We start from the raw sequence: 23,695 nt of genomic DNA on the forward strand, positions 1-23,695 counted from the left end.
CTAGATAGAGAACAGCATTGAGACACTATTTCCTTGTCCCTAAAATATTCATGACTTGAATAATACTGACTTTGTAGAAGCTCTGCTGGTTGGGTCACTCCACTCTGAAAAGAAAGGACACAGATAATTACTGTTCATGTTTTCACTGTCAAATCTCTATTCTTAATTAAATTGTTCTCAAGTATACAGCCTTCTAGTTATACAGTTTTACAGCTTCCTGCCACAAATAACAGATAAAAAAAATATCCAATTGGATGTGCCACAATGTAACTATTTCTTACTCTTTTTCTTGCATGTTTTAATATTATAAAATAGAAAAGAAAGAAATATAAGGGAGATGGGGACATGGATGTTTAAACTAAGCAGTGTTAAGCAGTGTTTTTCAAAAACACTTACTTTGTAAGGTGAATCCTTGGGTCAGATGTTGAGATTCCTATTAGGAAGAATACAGAATATACAAACATTAATTAAATGATACCAGTAGAACAAAATGTGTATCTTTTATTGCTAGAGATACAGCTTGACTATTGTTTCCAAATAGGAAACCACTGGTTAAAAGTTACATTAATTAGACTTCTTTCTGTAGCTCTATTTGAAGGGAATATTTGCCAGCCAAGCCTGCTGTAGACAATGATCATAATTGTCATTTTATCAGAATTATAAATGGGGCATGTGGAAATTTGGGAAACATGGGAACAAACGTCCCATATGTGTGAAATTCAAGTGTATCATTTCTTACTTAGCTAGGCAGGGATACCTGTAAAGATGTAAAAGGGACTTGGTCTGAATGAAGAAATGATCATGGTTTTTGCAGAAGAAAAAGTAATGGATTCACTCAGTATTTTCCTTTCATAGAAAACAACCCCAATTTTCTACCTGAACACATATGCAATAAATGTACCTCATTTTGTACAAAAGTAGTATTTTCAAACTCATTACAGAGAAAGCTATTTGGCATAGTCATTAAGATGCCTCTTTTTTAACTTTTATTAAATAAATATAAATTTCCAAAGTACAGCTTTTGGATTACACTGGCTCTTTCCCTCCCCCATAACCTCCCTCCCCCCTGCAACCTTCCCATCTCCCACTCCCTCTCCCATTCCAATCACACCAAGATTCATTTTCAATTATCTTTATATATCCTATACCAGAGTGCCCATATTCATGTCCCAGCTCTGCTATGGATTCCACCTTCTCTCTCTCTCTCTCTTTGACAGGCAGAGTTAGACAGTGAGAGAGAGAGACAGAGAGAATGGTCTTCCTTCCGTTGGTTCACCCCCCAAATGGCCGCTACAGCTGGTGTACTGTGCCGATCTGAAGCCAGAAGCCAGGTGCTTACTCCTGGTCTCCCATGTGGGTGCAGGGGCCCAAGCACTTAGGCCATCCTCCACTGCCTTCCCGAGCCACAGCAGAGAGCTGGACTGGAAGAGGAGCAACCCAGACAGAATCAGGCGTCCTGACTGGGACTAGATCCTGCGGTGCTGGCACCGCAGGCGGAGGATTAGCCTCGTGAGTCACGGCACTGGCTCACTCTTTTTTTTTTTTAAGATTTATTTTATTTATTTGAAAGAGTTACAGAGAGAGGTAGAGACAGAAAGAGAGGTCTTCCCTCTGCTGGTTCACTCCCCAGATGGCCGCAACGGCTGGTGCTGTGCCAATCCGAACCCAGGAGCCATTAGCTTCCTTCAGGTCTCCCATGTGGGTGCAGGGGCCGAAGGACCTGAGCCATCTTCTACTGCTTTTCCAAGCCACGGCAGAGAGCTGGATCAGAAGTGGAGCAGCTGGGACTAGAACCGGCACCCATATGGGATGCCAGTGCTTCAGGCCATGGCTTTAACCCACTGTGCCACAGCGCAGGCTCCTCCACTTCTGATTCTAGCTTTCTATTAATTCACACCCTGGGAGGCAGCAGATAACATCTCAAGTAGTTGGGTCCCTTTCACCTACGTGGGAGAACTGGACTGAGTTTCTGGTTCCTGGTTTCTGGATTTGGTATGGTCCAGCTCTGGCTGTTGTTGGAATTTGAGAAATGAACTAGCAGATGTTGGACACCCCCCCCCAGCTCTGGATGAATTGTTGGAAATCATGTGGGATTGTGGGAAGATGGCGGAATAGGGAGGAAGCACACCAATGGTCCGGGGAGGAAAGGTTCAAGGAGGGGTGAGAATTTGTAGTTTCAGGAAAAGGGAAACTCTTCTGAAACTGGGGAGACTGGGTGGATCTGTGAGGAGGATGTGGACACCTGAAGTGCAGGACACCAGCAGGAGTGTGTATGCACCAGCCAGAGACCTGCAAGATTCAATCAAATGGTGTAATGTTTGGATAATAGGAGTCCCCGAGGGGGTGGAAAGAGAGAATGGATTGGAAGGTGTTTTCAATGAAATAATATCAGAAAACTTCAAACAAAGGCTGCTGGATAATAACAGGCAAATTCAGCAGGTAGCCAGGACTCTGAACAGGATAGACCTGAAGAGAAATTCACCATGACACATTGTGGCAACACTCAGCTCAGTGACACACAAAGAACAAATCCTAAAATGTGCCAGAGAGAAATGACCAATCACATTCAGGGGTAAGTTAATCAGACTCACCCCAGACTTCTCATCGCAAACACTATAGGCAAGGAGACAATGGCATGATATATTTCAAGTTTAAAAAGACAAATAATGCCAACCTAGAATACTATACCCTGCAAAGCTATCATTTATGAATGAAGGGGGAATAAAGATCTTCCAAGACAAACAGAAACTGAGAGAATTTGTATCCACGTGTCCAACCCTACAACACTTGCTCAAAGACGTGCTGTACACAGAAATACAAAAACAAGAACTTCACTACAAAAAAAGCAAATGTAGAGTAAGCTACAAATAAAGTTCAAAATACATAAACAGCTCATTTCAGGAAACATGACTGGGAAAAGTCAGTACTTAACAATAATCACCCTGAATGCGAATGGTCTTAATTCTACTACCAAGAGACACAGACTAGCTGATTGGATCAATAAAGAGAATCCATCTATATGCTGCCTTCAGGAGACACACCTTATCAGCAAAGATGCACGCAGACTGAAAGTGAAAGGATGGAAAAAAGATACTCCAAGCTAACAGAAATCAAAAAAGAGCTGGTGTGGCCATCCTAATATCAGACAAAATAGACTTTAACATAAAAACCATTAAAAGAGACAGAGAAGGGCACTATATAATGATTAAAGGATCTATCCAACAGGAAGACATTACTATTATAAATGTATACGCACCTAATTACAGGGCATCTGGCTACTTGAAAGAATTGCTAAAGGATTTAAAGGGAGCTATAGATTCAAATACAATAGTAACAGGGGACTTCAACACCCCACTCTCACCAATGGACAGATCAACCAGACAGAAATCCAACAAGGAAACAACAGAGCTAATTGATGCTATTGACCAAATAGACCTAATAGATATCTTCAGAACTTTCTACCCCACAGCCACAGAGTTCATGTATTTCTCCCCAGTACATGGAACGTTCTCTAGGATTGACCATATGCTAGGCCATAAAGGGAGCCTCAACAAATTCAAAAAAATTGAAACTATACCATGCAGCTTCTCAGACCATAGCACAGTGAAACTCAAAATCAACAACCCAAGGATCTCTACACCATATGCAAACGTGTGGAGAATGGACAACATGACCCTGAATGAACAGTGGGTCATCGAAGAAATTAAAAGAGAAATCAAAAGATTTCTAGAAACAAATGAAAATGATAATACAACCTATCAAAACCTATGGGACACAGCAAAAGCAGTGCTAAGAGAAAAGCTTATAGCAATTGGTGCCTACATCAAGAAGCTGGAAAGGAACCAAACAAATGAACTCTCCATGCACCTCAAGGATTTAGAAAAAAAGCAGCAAGTCAAGCCCAAACCCAGCAGGAGGAAAGAAATACTAAAGATTAGAGAAGAAAGAAATAGAATTGAAACAAAAAAAAAATACAAAAGATCAACAAAACCAGGAGTTGGTTCTTTGAAACAATAAACAAATCGACACACCATTGGCCCAACTAACCAAAAAAGGAGAGAGAAGACCCAAATCTGTAAAATCAAAGATAGTAATGGAAATGTAACAATAGATGCAACAGAAATAAAAAAGAATCATCAGAAACCACTACAAAGAGATGTATGCTAACAAATTGGGGAACCTGGAAGAAATGGATAGATTCCTGGACACATGCAACCTTCCTAAACTGAGCTGTGAAGATATAGAAAATCTAAAAAGACCCATAACCACGAAAGAAATTGAATCGGTAATAAACGTACTACTGAAAAAGAAGAGCCCAGGACCAGATGGCTTCACCACTGAACTTTACCAGACATTTAAAGAACAACTAACCCCAGTTCTTCTCAAATTATTCAAAACAATTGAAAGGGAGGGAATCCTCCCAAATTATTTCTATGAAGCCAATATCACCTTAATTCCTAAGCCCAGAAAAGACACAACAGAGAGAGAAAACTACAGACCTATCTCTCTGATGAAGATAGATACAAATATACTCAATAAAATTCTGAAAAACCGAATCCAACTGCATATCAGAAAGATCATTCACCCAGACCAAGTGGGATTTATCCCTGGTATGCAGGGATGGCTCAATATTCGAAAGCCAATCAATGTAATACAAAAATTAACAAATTGAGAAACAAAAATCATGTGATTATCTCAATAGATGCAGAGAAAGCATTTGACAAAATACAACACCCTTTCATGATGAAAACCCTAAGCAAATTGGGGTAAGAAGGAACATTCCTCAACACAATTAAGGCAATTTATGATAAACCAATGGCCAGCATCATATTGAATGGGGAAAAGTTGGAGGCATTTCCATTGAAAACTGGCACCAGACAGGGATGCCCACTCTCACCATTGCTATTCAATATAGTCCTAGAAATGTTAGCCAGGGCCATCAGGCAAGAAAAAGAAATTAAAGGGATACAAATGGGAAAGGAGGAAGTTAAACTATCCCTATTTGCAGATGACATGATACTATATATAGGGGACCCAATAAATTCCTATAAGAGACTATTGGAACTCATAGAAGAGTTTGGTAAAGTAGCAGGATACAAAGTCAATGCTCAGAAATCAATAGCCTTTGTATACACAGATATTGCCATGGCCGAGGAAGAACTTCTAAGATCAATCCCATTCACAATAGGCACAAAAACAATAAAGTACCTTGGAATAAATTTAACCAAGGATGTCAAAGACCTCTATGATGAAAATTACAAAACACTAAAGAAAGAAATAGAATATGACACAAAAAAATGGAAAAACTTGCCATGCTCATGGATTGGAAGAATCAATATCATCAAAAATGTCCATCCTCCCAAAAGCAATTTACAAGTTTAATGCAATACCAATCAAAATACCAAAGTCATTCTTCAAAGACCTAGAAAAAATGATGCTGAAATTCATATGGAGAAACAGGAGACTGAGAATAGCTAAAGCAATCCTTTATAATAAAAACAAAGCTGGAGGCATCACAATTCCAGACTTCAAGACATACTACAGGGCAATTATAATCAAAACAGCATAGTACTGGTACAAAAACAGATGGATAGACCAATGGAACAGGAGAGAAACACCAGAGATCAATCCAAACATCTATAACCAACTCATATTTGACAAAGGACCTAAAACCAACCCCTGGAACAAGGACAGCCTCTTCAACAAATGGTGCCGGGAAAACTGGATGTCCACATGTTGAAGTATGAAGTAAGTCCCCTATCTTACACCTTATACAAAAATCCACTCAACATGGATCAAAGAACTAGAGATGCACCACAACACCATGAAACTAATTGAGAGCATAGGGGAAACCCTCCAAGATATTGGAATAGGCAAAGAATTCCTGGAGAAGACCCCAGAGACACGGGTAATCAAAGATAAAATAAACAAATGGGATTACCTCAAATTGAAAAGTTCCTTTACAGCAAAGGGAACAGTCAGGAAAGTGAAGAGGCAACCAACAGAATGGGAGACATTATTTGCAAACTACACAACAGATAAAGGATTAACAACTAGAATCTATAAAATGATCAAGAAACACCACAGAATCAAAACAACCCAATAAAATGGGCCAAGGACCTTAACAGACATTTTTCAAAAGAGGAAATCCAAATGGCCAAAAAACACATGAAAAAATGCTCAGGATGCCTAGCCATCAGGGAAATGCAGATCAAAACCACAATGAGGTTTCACCTCACTCCGGTTAGATTGGCTTACATACAGAAATCAACCAACAACAGATGCTGGTGAGGATGTGGGGAAAAAGGGACATTAATCCACTGTTGGTGGGAATGCAAACTGGTAAATCCACTATGGAAGACAGTTTGGAGATTCCTCAGAAACTTGAATGTAGCACTATCACAGGACCCAGCCATCCCACTCCTTGGAATTTACCCAAATGGAATTAAAGGGGAGAAAATAGAGCCATTTGCACCTCAATATTTGTTGCAGCTCAATTCACAATAGCTAAGACATGGAAGCAACCTAAATGTCCATCAACGGATGACTGGATAAAGAAACTATGGGATATGTACTCTGTGGAACACTATACAGCAGTAAAAAACAATGATATCCGGGCATTTACAACAAAATGGAGGAAGCTGGAAAATATCATGCTGAGTGAAATAAGCCAGTCCAAAAGGGACAAATATCATATGTTCTCCCTGATCGATGGCAACTAAACGAGCATCTAAAATGATACCCGTGGAAGTAAAATGGACACTATGAGAGACAATGACATGATCAGCACTTGTCTAGACTGTTGAGGAACAACTTACTATTTTATTCCTTTTAGTATTTTGTTGTTGTTGTTGCTCTGTTTGTTCTACTTAATACCACTGGTTGAACTCTGTAATCAATACACAATCATTCTTAGGCATTTAAAATTAACAGAAAAGTGATCTCTGTTAAACATAGGAGTGGGAATAAGAGAGGGAGGAGATATATAGGTCGGCACAGGCTCACTCGGACTTACCTCCAATGGTGGAACTAGAAATGTGCCAGGGGATTTCAACTCAATCTTATCAAGGAGGCATGTACCAATGCCAGCGCACTTGGTAAAGTGATAAGTATAAGTATACAACCGATCAAAAAGATAGGGTAAGTGTTGAAGAGATTTTACAAATAAGACCAGTGTAAGCAAATAATGAAGGATACCCTATACCTTGTGCGGTTGTGTGAGGGCAGACTGTTGAAATCCTTGCTTAGTATATACTAAGTTGATCTTCTGTATATGAAGGTAATTGAAAATGAAACTCGATGAAGGGCAGGATGGGAGAGGGAGTGGGAGAGGGGAGGGCCGATGGAGGGAGGGAGGCTGGGGAGTTAAAAGCCACAACAATACAAAAGTTGCACTTTGTAAATTCACATTTATTAAATAATAAAAACTATATATATATATATATATATATATATATATAAAATGTAGAATCACAAAACTTAGGTAAATTCCTATGTCATCACTGATCCATAAATATACATTTTGTTCTTATCCAAGCAGTGGAAATGCTGCAAAATAAAAATGAATTCAGGTGTCTTTATTAATTGCAAAAGAAAAAAAAGGAAATCATGTGAAATATGTTAGTTGGGTTAATTCTTTAAAGGGATTTAAATTTGATTTTAGGGGCTGGCACTGTGGTGCAGTGGTTTAAAGCCCAGCCCTGAAGCGCTGGCATCCCATATGGGTGCTGGTTCAAGACCCAGCTGCTCCACTTCTGATCCAGCTCTCCACTATGGCCTGGGAAAGCAGTAGAAGATGGTCCAAGTCCTTGAGTCCCTGAACCCATGTGGGAGACCCAGAATAAGCTCCTGGCTTCGTATTGGCGCAGTTCCGGCCGTTGCAGCCAATTGGGGAGTGAACCATCAGATGGAAGACTCTCTCTCTCTGCCTCTCCTCTCTGTGTAACTCTGACTTTCAAATAAATAAATCTTTAAAAATTATTTTTTAAATTTTTTTGACAGGTAGAGTTATAGAGAGAGATAGAGAGAAAGGGCTTCCTTCCGTTGGTTCACTCCCCAGATGGCTGCTATGGCCGGCGCTGCACCGATCTGAAGCCAGGAGCCTGGTGCTCCTTCCTGGTCTCCCATGTGGGTGTAAGGCCCAAGCACTTGGCCCATCCTCCACTGCCCTCCAGGGCCACAGCAGAGAGCTGGACTGGAAGAGGAGCAACCGGGACTAGAACCCGGAGCCCATATGGGATGGCAGCGCCGCAGGCGGAGGATTAACCAAGTGAGCCACGGCTCTGGCCCCTAAAAATGTAAATTTGATCTGAAAGTCAAACTTCATACAATTCATTTCACTGGTTTGAGAACTCCAAATGTGCAGATATCAGGCTTGCTAGCAGTGGGGCCCATCTTTGTGGATCCTGACATAATTCAAAGGCAAAACACTACATTGATGTTCAGGGCACACAAAATACAATGCAGATGGAAGAGAGATGTAGTATGGACTGCAAAGCAAGCATTCCAAAACCAAAGACACAATCAATCCAACGAAATAAAAGAATTTGTTATAACAATCACTGTTGCCAGTAATCAATTCATTAAACCTAATCTTGCCACCTTACATAACAAAAACAAGATCACAATATAATTTATCTAAAAAAAAGCAAGAACTGTAACTCTGTATTTGAATGAAAAATGAACTTTCTGATCTATTTAGCATGATTCTATTGGCCAACAGATTTGTCTTCTGGCAAGATCACCACACAAGAAAACTATATAAACTCAACAAGAAGCAAGAAAGTCCTCTGAGCTAGAGAGCTGTCACAAAGCCCATCCAGTTTGCTGCTCAAAGCCTTCTGTTCTCTTGCTGATAGAGAGATGCTTTTTGACAAGACTCTAAAGAGCTTAACCATTTGATTTGCACCCTTTAGCAAATCACAGATGGCAAGGAAGGGGAAATACTTCTGGTGGCACAATCATTTGTAACATTAAGTTATGAAAACCCATATTGCAAGATTCATGGAAAAATGACACAACAAAGTCAGTAGTTTAAAAAACACAAGAGTCTATGTCCATTTCATAGAGAGGCAAGAATTTCTGTCTTTATATTCCCCAAAGGCATAATTACAGCATAGTATAATAATATAATTCAGTTTGTGGGTATTTCAATAAGTTCATATTAAACAGAATTCAAAGATATGTTTATTTTGGTGTCAATTTTTTTATATCCATGCATATGAGTGGTCTTCAAACAGGTCATGGGTAATGGGTATTATGAAAAGAAAATGCAAATTTCAAATTTTTGCACCAAAATAAATTTATTTTTAATTGAAAATTTCCACAAATATTTGAATTATCTTTGCACAATACAGATTCTTTTTTTTTAGACAGGCAGAGTGGACAGTGAGAGAGAGAGAGACAGAGAGAAAGGTCTTCCTTTGCCGTTGGTTCACCCTCCAATGGCCACCGCGGCTGGCGTGCTGCAGCCAGTGCACCGCGCTGATCCGATGGCAGGAGCCAGGTGCTTCTCCTGGTCTCCCATGGGGTGCAGGGCCCAAGTACTTGGGCCATCCTCCTCTGCACTCCCGGGCCACAGCAGAGAGCTGGCCTGGAAGAGGGGCAACTGGGACAGAATCCGGAACCCCGACCAGGACTAGAACCCTGTGTGCCGGCGCCACAAGGCGGAGGATTAGCCTGTTGAGCTACGGCACCAGCCTAATACAGATTCTTACAATAATATATAAATAATCAAGACAGACTAAAACATGTTCAGTGTAATCTTTAAAAGAAGGAAAACATTAATTATATTTCACAATCAATTCTATTACATACTGCTTATGGAGAGATAACATTCAATTATCCAAGAATTTCAATTATACAAAACATTACATTTATCCAAGTGCCAATTAAATGAGTTGTGAACCTTTTGTATCAATTAAGTATATAACAATATTCCTATCTGGTTTTGTAAGGAATTTCATTACAAAGGTTTGGGGCGTGTTTAGGCTTATATACCCTTAGGAAATCAAATGATAAGTTCCAAAGTCAATCACATAAAATATCTGAGTAGAAAGAGAGACATATAGTCCTTCCATTAGTTCTGAAAACCTGAATTTTTAATCTTCAACCAAGTATTTTATACTTTAGACCTAAATAAGCAGTTGTTTCAGGATATGAGGACAGTGGCAGGTGAAGCAAACTGCAGGATTTTGTTACTCATTAAATTTAAATTTATGTAACCGATTTGATGTATTCTTGATACAATTATTAATTTTAAACTAGATAAGACATTTTTCAATTCAGAAACCCAAACAAATGAAACATCTTTGTATGCTACCAAATTCACTTAATATACATACCCAACTCCAAATGGAAATAGCCTGGTAGGGGAAATAATTTGCATCATTCATGCAGTAATTGTTAATGAACATTGTGCAAAATTTTAAAAGTACCTGATTTTGATCATGTACATTTTTCATGGACATGTCATATATGTAATTTTTACAACAAGATAGAATGATGCAAAATTGCTAGCACAAACTTGCATGAGACTATTTTAAGGTAAGAGCCTTGATGATAATCTCATAATCAGAAACTCTATGTGATCTATATTCTAGAGTAGGCATTGGCTAACTTTTTCTGCAAAGGGCCAGATAGTAAATAATTGAGGCTTTGGGAGACATACCATCTCTGTCATAGTGACTTTATTCTCCTCTGTTAAAGAAATCATGGACAGTACATAATTGAATGCATGTAAAACTGAAATATGAATTCTAGATTCACATTCATTTATAATAATATTATTTTTCTTTTGAATTTTTGTTTTTATATTTTAATGACATGTAACAATACATATTTATGAAGTACAGTGTAATAATTCAAGTCATGTATATAATGTGTAATGATCAAATCCAGATAATTAGCATTTCTATCTCTAACATTTATCATGTCTTTGTGATGGGAACCATCAAACTTCTCTCTTCCAGTTCTTTTTTTAAATGCTCATTTATTTTACTTATTTTAACGATAGAAAGACATAAAGACACAGAGGCAGAACGAGACAGGCGTCTCCTGACTGCTGGTTTACTCTCCAGATGGTCACAACAGCAAGGATTAGGCCAAGCCTAAGTCAGGAACTCAATCTGGGTCTCCCACATAGGCAGCAGGGGCCCAAATACTTGTGCTGTCTAGCTGCTGCCTCACAGAGTACCCATCAGCAGGAAGCTGTAATTGGGAATGTAGCCAGGAATCCAATCCAGGCACTCTGAAATGGAATATGGACATCCCAAGGATTGTCTTAATTAATATGCCAAATGACTACTCCTAGTTATTTATAAAACATATAATAACTTTTTTTCTGTAAATTATAGTCCCCTACCATGGTGTAGAAGACTGGAACTTACTCTTCTTTTTCTATTTTGGTCCATTATCATCTGATCTTCCTCAGTCCCCCCTTCCCCTTAATCTCTCAAGCCTTTAGTGGATACTATCCTACTCTTCATTTGTATGAAAACAATTTTTTTTTTTAGTTTCCTCATTTGAGAACATGTTTATTTGTCTTTCTTTCTTTCCTTTTTTTTAAAGATTTTATTTATGTATTTATTTATTTGAGAGGTAGAGTTACAGACAGTGAGAGGGAGAGACAGAGAGAAAGGTCTTCCTTCTGTTGGTTCACTTCCCAAATGGCCACAACGGCTGGAGCTGTACTGATCCGAAGCCAGGAACCAGGTGCTTCTTCCTGGTCTCCAATGTGGGTGCAGGGGCCCAAGCACTTGGGCTGTCTTCTACTGCTTTCCCAGGCCATAGCAAAGAGCTGGATTGGAAGAGGGGCAGCCGGGACTAGAACTGGCGCCCATATGGGATGCCGGCACCACAGGCGGAGGATTAACCCACTGCGACACAGCACCAACCCCTATTTGTCTTTATTTCACTTAACGTCTTAAAGTTCCACCCATATTACAAAAAATGACAGGGTGTCTTTTTATGGCTGAATAATATTCCAGAGTGTGTGTGTGTGCAATATTTCTTTGCTTGTTGCAGCACTTTAGAAAATTTTAAGCACTGAAAAAAAAAGTAAGAATATATGGGCCATAATTTGAGAACTTCTGTTCTAGAGGATATTTTTCATCTGGGGTGTTTTTGTCTTTGTTTTTGTTTTTAAATATTTATTTTTTATTTATTTGAAAGGCAGAGTTACAGAGTGGCAGAGGCAGAGAGAGAGAAAGGTCTTCCATCCACTGGTTCACTCCCCAAATGGCCGCAATGGCTGCAGCTGATCTGATCTGAAGCCAGGAGCCAGGAGCCTCCTCTGGGTCTCTCCATGTGGGTGCAGGGGCTCAAGGACCTAGGCCACCCTTCGCTCCCCTCCCAGGTGCACTAGCTAGGAGCTGAAACAGAAATGGAGCAGCCTCAATGCAAACTAATGACCATATGGGATGCAGGTGCTGCAGGCCTGGTTTAACCCGCTGTGCCATAGCAGCGGTCCCTGTGGTATCTTTATTAAACTTCCCTTAAGGACAGTGTTACTCAATAAATTCTGCTGACTATGTACTTCCTTCCTTGTAAGAGTTTCCATTCTCTATGAGAAAACATGGCATTTTTCAATTTGGGGTTGGTAAGTGAATTTGAGCTGAGAATTTTTCAACTGTATTTTCTTTTATGTATACATTTTACAGAATCATAGAACATTTGATGTGAAAATTCCATTGAGATTATATAGTCCTCAGACATTCACACCAACAGACACATACCACCCCGGTCCAGATGAGGAAACTGAGGCTCAGTGGAAATGGAGCAGGACCACACAGCCAGCAAGTTGCAGAGCTAAGATGAAAAGGAGCCTAGATTGCAATTCTTCAACCAGCACTGTTCCCCTGCTTACCACATTGCTCTAGATGTAGGAAACTGATACTTTCAGAGAGGCAGGTGTCACCTAGGTCTGGTGCAAGCACTCAAAGAGGCAATTAACCCAGTTATCTATACTTCCTGAAGACAGCTATGTTTTGGAAGATGAAATTTGAACTGGGGCAGAAGCCCCAGGCTTCTGGCATCATAACACCTGAACCTAAATACTGGTTCCTTCACTTATTAACTGGGCAATTCTGAACACATTACTTACCTATCATGTACCTCAGTTTCTTCCTCTGTAAACTATGCATAATAAAATTACCAATCTTTTGGGGCTATAGTGAGGACTGGATTATTTGCTGTATGTTAAATGCTTAGAATCAGGTGAAGCATATCATAGTATTATATGAGGATATGTGAAAAAGTTCATGGAAAACTCATATTCCTTTTTAACTAAATTTTTCCATGAACCTTTGGAAGCCTTCTGCTATGTGTTGCTGATGTCTTTATTGTTATTTAAAATGTACTTTTCTTTCAAACCAACAATTTGGCAGGGATCAAGGGTGGGTGTATACCCATACTGGCTTCGCCGCCGTTTTATCCAATTGATTTCTACCTTTATCTTGCGACTGGCAGCACAGTAATTTGCAGAAAATGCAAATTGTGTCCTATTCCAGGCTGTGTATGTACTATAAGAGCCCATTTAAACAACCAGTTCTATTTTACACACTTGTAATTGTGAAAATTGTGACTTGTGCAACTTATCTACCAAATGGGAGAATCCAGCTGAAATAAATACAATTGCCATGGAAGTGTTGGATTGTTGGATTTAAAGCCTGGGAAAAAATGATGGGTTGCCCCCTTTGCTGGAGATGCTGGTGATAAGGATATCAAGCACAGGGCAGCCAAAAGAAAGTGAGCATACAGGAAGCAAAGATACACCCACAGACTGGGACAGTGAGAGTCATTACTCACTTAGCTCTCATTTCAAAGGTGACAGGGGATCATGAAATATAGTTTACAAGTAGTATTATTGTCAAAATCATGACTTTGAAACCTAAATAATCTAGTTGGGTGTTTCTCCTTTTACAAAACTCCAAACACCTTGGGGGTAGCATTCAAAGCCATTAATGGTGATGTGCTTACTCGCTCAGAATTCATCTCTCTCCATTGCCCACCAGAAAAGCTGTGATCCAGACACTTGGGATCTCATACCAGTATAGAACACACCATGATCCCTCATCTCTCCATGACTTTGCTCATGCTGGTCTTCTGTATGGGATGGTCTTCTCTTGAACCTTTTTCCACCTGTCAGAATCCTAATCATCGTCTAAATGTTGCTACCTCCATGGTGAGCACATGCTCAACTCCCTGGGGGAGTGTTAGATACTTTTCTGAGCTTTGTATTGTCTATGAAAATACCATCTACATTGCTTGGTAGTTTATCTGATAACATGTAGAGGACTTTTCTTCATCCCTTCATCCCCGTGGTAAATGGTTTCTTAATTAATGGTAGAAAGGAAAGGAAGATGGGAAGGAAGGCATTTTCTGTCTTTTAACATGTGGTATTAGAATATCATGTCTACTTAGGCATTTAGAAAAGCTGGTGGTGATAAATTCTTATTTGGAACAAGTGAAGAAAACATTATAAATTTGTGATAATAGAACTGTAGAGGAGAAAGTTCTGTTGTGATAAGGCAGCTTATAAAGATCTGTCCACTTGTGAGCAAGGACTAGAAGGTAATATATAGAAAGTAAAATTTATCCATTAGAAGGAAAAGCGTGGATTTTTTAAATTAGAAAAATCATGGACACTATTGTTGCGTTTGCTCTTTGGTCTTAAGGGGTGAGCCACCACTCTGGTTCATCAACTCTGGGGGCTATTATTTGGACAATGGTAATGCTCAGGTAGTAAGATATGCATGTAAATATTTTGTATAGATTGTCTTAAAGAATCTTTTTTAATAAAAATTATATCTATATTACTATCCTGAGGGGCAAGATGGAATCTAGATTTTATAGTACTAGGAGACCAATGCCATTTTTATCACTATGGATCCAATCAGATTGGTCTAATTAAAATAAGGTAAAAGAAAATGGATGAAGGAAGAGAACTGACCTGTCCTGGGATGGAAAATGCATGTTGCTCAGAGTTTCCAGGAGTGTGCATGGCAGTAAGAGGAGTGGGCCAGGAATGGGTCATCTCCTGATGAAGAAAAACAAAGCAACTTTATTTCTGAGCACTTAAAAAAGCCCTTATTAGCATTAAACATAGTAGACTGTTCATAAAATTTATTTAATGTATCTTTTTAATATTGAGGACAGGACGTTAAGGTAATTCAGTATAACCCCCTACCCCACGTTGGTGCTTGAAGTCCATCTGCAATGCAAAAGCTCATTTGACATCTGTTTGCATATTGCCAGTGACAGGGAGCTCACTACTGTTTGAAGCAACCTGTCTCATACTGAGACAGCTGGCTCAGACTCTTCTTCCCAGGTGGAAATTAAACATCTGTCAGGAGCTTCTACCTATGGATCACACTTCACAAAAGCACAGAATGCATCTCCTCCTTCTTTCACATGACAAGCCCCAACCACTTGAAGATAGCAATCCTATCTGCTGCTGTTGTCTTTTCTCCAGGCTGAGACATTCTCAGCTTGTTCATTCATTTAGTGCGACTCTTCCACTTTTTTTCTAATGCTCCAGTTCTGCCTTCCGTCACTATTTTTGGAGCTCCCAGGAGGGACTCCTGATTGCCTGGGGCTTCTCTAACTTATGGGATTCTGCTCCAGGTATGATCTGCCTGTTCTAGGGAGTACAGCACTGTCATCACCTCCATTCTGGTTACACAGATACTCATCTTCTCTTGATGCACCCTAACAGTTAGTGACAGGATTTTGTGCATGCTGTTGATTTTTCCATGCAAAGATGAGACAGCTGAAGAAATCTCTGTCTCATTCATAGAGCAGGTTATTATGAGATTGGTAGCTTGATTCCATCCAGTCACACACATAGTGTATTTGTGAGTTCAAATTTTCAAATAGGAAAAGCCCCTAAGGCTCCCACCCTCTGTTATCAGCAGGGTAACCTTCTCAGCTCTTTCAAACACTCTGTTTGAATAGAGGTGCTATTCAAATCTTGCTCTAGTCTTAGGGCATGTGGCCAACATGTTTTACCCTAAGAGCAAAGATAATTAAATCACATGCTCAAAATACCAGCAACAGAAAAATGATAAATTTTGTGAAGCAGGAGGGAGTCAGCATGTGCTGGATTCATCAAACATTTTCTTATATAAACATTAAACATAAAAATCAATGTAATGATGGAAATAAAGGAGGAGTTTAGGGAGGGGAGGAGGGGATCAAAGTTTATGAGAATGCTTTTTAATGCATAAGCTATATAATACTATTTTACAATCTTTATGGGTAACATAATTAGTCATTTCAAAGGTAATATTAATAAGAACTCTCAGGTAGCACTAAAATATGTGTTTTTTTTTTCCTTTTTAATTACCCAGTTCAAAGAGTCTTTGATGTCTGAAGAGTTCTAATGCAAGGAGATACTTCACAGATTCACTCACAGTGGCACTGGGGAAGCAGAATTTGTAAGTATTATACAGAGAAGCACTGCCACAGATTGAAATTTACCCAGAACTATTTAAAAGGGAGGTGGCAAGTACATTAAAAATGCACACAGAATTTAGAGGGGATATTTAACCTGCTTAAAAGATAGACTATTTCCAAGTGTTTTTGAGTTGAACATTTGTATTCAGTTGATAATATTCATAACAACTACTAATGCAGCCATCAAAACTAGTCCCAAATTAACTCTACCTGACAGCAATTTAAAGTGTAATTCTAATTAGCTTGTGTCTTTAAACTAGTTAATGAAGTCTTTTAAAATGTATAGGGTTTTTCTGACTAAGGTTACTCTCCAAAATTAGATCATATAAAATATATATTATACCTGTGAACTACACTGAATCTGCACCCTTTGTATTAAGGTAACATTAACATGAAAAAATAAAGTATCTAAAAACTCAAAAAAATTAAAAATGAATAAAATATATAACTAGGGAAGAGGAGGTGTTGGTAAAAAGGCACAACGTTTCAGTTTGGAAGAATAACTTCTGCAGATCTATTGTATAACATGTACTATATAATTGAAACTTGCTAAGTGCTAGATTACAAATATTCTCACCATAACAAAATGGTAAGTATGTGAGGAGATGGGTATTTGAACTAACTTGATCTAATCATTTTATAACAAACTTTTATCAAAAAATTGTGCCCATAAATACTGGTTCTATTTGTGAAATAAAAGGAAATTATTTTTGAAATTAAATAAAGTACAGTTCGTATTCAGTCAGAGCCCACAAAGAAGGAATAAGCTCCAGTCTGTAAAAGGAGTATGGTCTCTTTTCTGTAACCAGGTGTTATGCCTCTAGGTTTATTAAAAGGTATTTCGGATACTGGAAAGAATGAAATCACTTCTAAAAGGTATACTTTCTCCCTACATTTTCTATACAAGGGGACTATAGAAAGTTCATGGAAAATGGAATTTAAAGGTAAGTATATCTGGTGCAAAATTTTTGAAATCTATGCAAAGATTTTCCATAAAACACAATTTTGTGAACTTTTTGGAGACCCCTTATATGCATGGATTTAAAATTTATTTGTCACTAAATAAATTTATCTTTTATTACAATTTTCCATGGACTTTTAAAATTATCTTCATATTTACTTTGTGACAGAATCTGATTATCTTGAATTACCAACGTAGTGCACTGTCCTACTGGCCAATCCACATGGAATTGCACATATTTTTGCATATTCAATTACAATTGATTCTCTGTATTAGAAAATGTGAGATTTCATGAAATAGCATGCTGAGTCCATGTTACCACTGATGCATTTGATTACAGTGGGGAGGATGCTGTTGAAAGGAATATAATTTCCTGAAAGGGTATCTTCAGCAAGGAAATTTGAAGCAAGCTCTTTCACTTCTCAAAATGAGTTAGACTTGTAAAGTGTGGCAAGCTCACGGTAGATTTTCCATTGTTATCCTTTTCATTAACACTTGAAGGATTTTAATCTATTTCTGTGTTCTTGCTCTTTTCAAGATAAGAACCCCTATCATTCCTTATCCAACTGAACTTATATTCATCCTTCACCAAGTCATCGGGTAGGGATAAGCACCTACTCCAAAAGCGTTGCCAAGTCTTTTACAACAGACTCAAAGGATGAACACCTGAACTCAACACCAAGCATTACTTCTCTTTTAACAAAAATACACACACACACACACACACGTGCGTGCACGCATGTCTATGACATTGGTCTGAACCTCCACAAATGAGCTCCCCTCTCTCTCTCCTTTGATCTGCCGGAGAGAGACAGCGCACAGATTCCTACCCTCCCTGGAAAATTGAGGTATTAGTGGTTCTGAGAGGTGAGGTCACTTATAGACAGTCTCACATTCAGTTGTAAGTGAATGTTGGTCACTGGTTTCAAAGCACACTGTTTCCAAATGGGTCTCCCATTTTTAAAGTTAATGAGGAAAGAATGAACCAACACTGTTTTACTTTTTAGTCTTTAACAAAGAATAGGTTTCATAATTGATAGTATTCTAAGTAATTTCTAACAATGAGCAGATGTTTTCTTAATGTGATGTGAAGGCTCCAAAGTCAAACGCAGAAAAATCACAAAAGGTTATGTATTCCAGCACATTATCCATACGATGGCTCACAGGCTAGGACCCTAACAAATGGAAAATAACTTTCAGGTAGCTCAGCTTTGCCCAATAGAAACACAGAAGCTGGGTACCTCACAGGCTGTGGGTGGAAGACTATCTGGTGTTCCACACTCTGCTAATCTCAAATGTATCCTATACTCATCCAATGCAGAGCTTTTGGAATGGCTGTTATCTCAAGTAACTGAAGTATGTTGCAACAAGTCTTGTTTTCTTCAAGCTTGAATCTCCTGCGCCTATTACATAGTAAGTAATTGGTTGTTTTTTTTTGTGCACCACAAAGAAAAGAGACAGTGATTGTTAGCATCATACCCATTTGACAGCTAGGGAATTGGAGATGCCAAGAGGTGAAGTTACTTGTTTAATGCTACATAACAAGTGGCAGGGTCTGTGTTCTACTAGTCTTTATTTAGTTGCCACAATCTGCCAGTCATTGGGATATAGAAATGACAAAGACAAGCTCCTTCCCCAGGACAGATCACTTTGCTTTACATGCTAATCACCTTGAAAGAGAAATGTGTAAACATACAGGGAACATGGTAGCAGGAATAAGTCACTGTGCAAGGCATCTGAGCAAGGTTTAATAGTGGAGGTGAAGCAAACAGTAGGTGTATGTATATGTATGGTGCATGTATGTATTCCTTTCAGAGGCCTATATTACACCTGATATACACTGGCTGTTCAAACAATATGCACCTAGTTTTAGCAGAATATTAGGTATTTACCTTAATATTTGAGCTAAAGAAATGGTTTGAGCTAAAGAGATGATTATAGCAAATTTTCAAATGACTATTAATAAATACAAATAATGGTGATTTTCACACATATTTTATTATTGTTATTATTATTATAATTAGAAGCAGCTCCAAAAGATCCCTTGCCTAAGAATGATATAAGAAGAACTTAAGTCTGAGCGCCACAAAAAGTTATCTGAGTGACCCTGGCCAAGTTGCTTGCCCTCTCTGAGCCTCCATTTGCCTATCTGGAACATGTGGGCTTTGGCATGCATGGCCACTATGTGTTCTCCCAGCTACACATGCTGTCAGTCTCTGATTCTGCTTGTTTTTCCTACCACACAAGCTTGCTACAAGAGGAAGTAAGCTAATACATGTACAAGGGCTTTGGCAACCAAATAGTGCTGTGCACATTCAGCTTGCTTATTCCCACAACCAGAGCTACAGCATTGCCACTATGAGCCTGCATGCCTCCACTTAGCAAATGGGTAACTTAGGCATTCCTCACAGCTCAAGATGATAGGAGTTCCATAAACCTTCCCCTCTTTCCTATATTAAAATGCAAAGAATCGAATAAATGCAACTTTTAAAATATTTACAAACACCTGTGATTAAGAACATGTGAAATGCTAAATGGTTTTCAAATAAAAAAGTATGACTGAATAGGAGAAATCTACAAAATCAGGCTGGAGTTTATTTTTACAGGGACTTAGAATTAAATGCATAGCAAGTCATGGGAACTGAACTTGGTCTCTGACTTCCTCAGGGGCAGTCTTAATTTTCCCCCAGGGAGTATACTCCCAAAAAAGTAGTACAACAGGACTGCAAATATATACACTGTATAGCCTTAAAGGCTACCACAGCCTAAAGCCACAAAAATATCAGCATCTTCCATTCTCCAAAAACTAACTTAAACCTGAAATCATTGAAACACACATGTCTGATTTTAGTGAGGGAGATCTTCTCATCAGATAGTCAAATTTGCTTCTTTAGCTAAAGGACTCCCTTTATTAACATCCCTAAAGGACATGTGTGGGGGTGTTAATAAATGACATCGAACCTTTATACCCATGTGCCCTAAGAGCCCTCTGAGGATCCAGAAAAGGGGATAGGGCAGTTAAGCCGTGGGGCTATCAGGGAATAAGGAACAGGGACTTGGAGTGCCCAGAAGGGGTTATGCAGTGACTTGGCCCTCAGAAGGGAAGCAGCCAAATTGTTTCCTAGCCTTCAATCTGCCATCAATTGCTAACTGGCCTGTGGGAAGCTCTGCTCCTCCCTGATAGGAGAGAAAAGCAAGGCAGGTGTATTAGCACTGTTATCTGCAGCTGCAGTGGGGTTGTTCATAGGAAATGGATGACAGAAAAAGGATCAGGGTTAGGATGAGCTCATAGAGGGAGGGGGCCAAACCATAATTGGGGAAAGGTGCTGGCTGTAGTAGTCACAGGCTGCTCTCCCAGTGTGGTGTCCAGGAGTGCACCTGCTGCTGAAATGTGAATGTAAACCTGCCTGCTTCATTTTGTAGGCTTTCTTCAGACAGACATGGGAGGACAGGTGCCCAGGATTGAGTCCTTTACTAGAACCAGAAAACTTGTTTGTTCCATATGAAATTCCCCTTACAGGGAAGTAGTACATGTGGAATGAGGTATAGATCTCTTTCCTCTCTGGGCCTTCACAGGATGTGACATGTAGCATCTACATGGGACTTGGGACCCTTTTTAACCCTGGCCAGACCACAGTCTAGAACACTGACACCACCTGGGAAATGGGGTCCTCCTTGGGAAAGTGCCCTGGACATAGTATATTTTGGCTTCTACAAAGCATATGTCAAACTTCATATATAACTCTTGGAACTAAGAATGGAGATGTGAAAAGTGTTTTATCACTCACTAAGTTGAAATAAGCTTACATAAATTGCTGAGTAGCCAAAGTCAACCTAGAAGGCAGTCTCTAGAGGCATACCAAAACCTTTGTAGTTACCTATCCTTCTCTATTTGCCATCTTTAATAACAACAAAAACAACACTCTACTTTTAACAGTGCTATTTGGTTTAAAAAATTTAGTCAACAACTTAAAAGAGCAACAGCATGTCCACTTACTGAAACTGTAGGTGACACTAAGCTACAAGTAATCAACATTCAGAAAGATCATGCCACACTGGCCTGAATCCAATAAGGAGAATTTTAAGAGTAGTAAACTAAATCTGCAATTATGTTCCACAAACCAAGTGTAAAACTGCATGATGAGAGAGACCATCTGGCTTATTACAATTCATGCGATAAAAACCCAAGGATTTTATTTGACTATCCCCAAGTAAATCTGAGGTGTGTTGGCAGCTAAAAGAACCTAAACACATTCAGGCAGCATTAAGTATGAGGCCTGGACTGTAGAAGGCAATGGTGCTACTGGACACTGTATGGAAAAGACCTTGCTGGAAATAGAGGGAACTAACCTAGATGACTTGTCTCAGCACAGCCATGAGTATAGTGCAATGTCTTCAATGGACCATTACTATAAGAGTAGGGCATCACATATATACATGTACTTCAAAACAATCAGTAAAGTTTAGTCTATGAAAAAGGGTGACTGAAGGGAGGTCTACGAAGTGTTTTCAATATATGAAACAATCTCACATAAAAGAGAATTGAGATCTGCCTTGTATACAAAGAGATTAGGATAAGCTCTGTGGGTAAATGTTATCAGGGGACCATTTTAGCTCAAATGAAATAAGAATTTCCAAGACATGTAAGCTTTCCAACCACTGGGTTTACTGTCTTAGAAGGTAGTGAACAACACATCTCTGAAGTCAACATGGTCCCTGCCTAGGATAGTGGCAAAGGGATGCCTGGAAAGGCAAAGGTTCGGGGTTGTGGACCAATTGTACTGACTTACCTAGCTAGATAATCATATTCTTTACTGCTCCAAATTCAAAGATGTATATAAGAAGATGCAAAATTGAATCTGGAATGGCTTTTTTAATATGATGTAGAAATATTGCTGAGAAAAGTAGCCCAGAGAATTCATCATTCTCCCAGGAATGGGGTTGGGGGAAGGTGCTGGGGGGACCTTACTGTCTTATGGTGATACAGATAACAATCTAATTTGTCCCACTGTTCACTCAGCAACTTGAAAGTTCAACAACAGTGGAACTGCAGCTTATCTTGGACTTGATCACTAACCATTGTTGCTAAGCTTCTCTAGTGGTGGAAATCCTGTTCCATTTAAGTGAATGAATATTCTTCTGTTTGGGACACTCTTAAGAAAGTCTCCTGAGATCGTATCTCTGATTTTTATGCAAGTGAGTGTAGGGAGGAAGTGTAAAATCATCTGTTATATTAAACATAACTTTCCAGTGATAGCTGAACAATAAAGCAACACAAAATGCAATCTATCAGACCAAAAAAGAAAAGGGATGATTCTTTTGAATGTCAACAGTAATTTATGATTTCACTGACATGGTATAATATTCTGGAATTTTTTTTTCAAATCCATAATTGATGACTTTATTCAAACTCTTTAGTGCTGGCAGTTTTTTAAGAGAATCCAGAAGTTTTCTCTACTGGCCCCATGATATACATGCAAAAAGTCCAGCTCACACTAGTGCCTTCATTCTATAGCAGCACCCAAGCCATGGTTCTACTAAAAAAGAGAATCAAATGCTAATTTACAAATGGGAGACATAATAATCAGTACCCTGACACTTCATTGTGTGTTCATTCAGACAACCAATCAAGTAAGCCATCTTCTTGGCATTTACAGATACAATCAATTCCATTTCACTTACTGAATATAATGGATTTGTTTCTGACCATATGCAGGGCCTATTCATACAACTTCATTTGGCCCTGTTATTCCTAAGACATTGTACATGTGGGAACTGCAAAGAAATATCTCCAAAGACTACTATAGGGAAATAAAACACTATAGTGATATATTGGATAAAATTCTGCTGGATTTGTTGAGTTTTGCACAAGGTTTGAGCAGCAGCAGCCTAAGGCCATAGACTATGTTAAAGGTTTGACTTTCCCAACAGATGACTGCCTTGTAAATTTCAGTATTTCTTAGGATATGGGTCTAAATCAGGTTTAAACAGTCAGAACAGAAAACTAGCTGCCCTACTAGGAAATATTAGATTGAACAACATTGAATCATTGACTTCCTTTGTAAACGCAAAATTAGCACAATTTCAATAGTTAAAAAGGCAAGGGCCACCAGAAATTCTTTTGCAAAAACAAGGCAAGGCACAAAGGAAACCTAGTTAGAGGGCTTCTGGTCAGTGGTCCATTTCAGGCTTCTGAAGCTTCTGAGGTTTCTTGATGGCCAGTTCTTGCATTTCTATTTTTTAAACTTGTCAATTCCTCCATTATTAAATCAATTTTGA

The 23,695-nt window shown here is 38.9% G+C and overlaps 1 protein-coding gene across 4 annotated transcripts in view; it reads right to left on the reverse strand.

The window, feature by feature from the left end:
• Positions 1–23,695, reverse strand: part of AFF2 (ALF transcription elongation factor 2) — a 587,559-nt gene that overhangs the window by 181,233 nt on the left and 382,631 nt on the right. For 3 of the 4 annotated variants that reach the window (XM_062183803.1, XM_062183802.1, XM_062183805.1), the window contains 3 exons: positions 14,951–15,037; positions 397–433; positions 71–104 (listed from right to left, as the gene is read on the reverse strand). In XM_062183803.1, coding sequence (XP_062039787.1) covers positions 71–104; positions 397–433; positions 14,951–15,037 — 158 coding nt within the window. The remainder of the gene's footprint in view (positions 1–70; positions 105–396; positions 434–14,950; positions 15,038–23,695) is intronic. The other variant, XM_062183804.1, reaches the window with a different exon arrangement.

The sequence above is a fragment of the Lepus europaeus genome, chromosome X, assembly GCF_033115175.1.
Source record: "Lepus europaeus isolate LE1 chromosome X, mLepTim1.pri, whole genome shotgun sequence".
In the NCBI taxonomy this organism is placed as follows: Eukaryota; Metazoa; Chordata; class Mammalia; order Lagomorpha; family Leporidae; genus Lepus; species Lepus europaeus.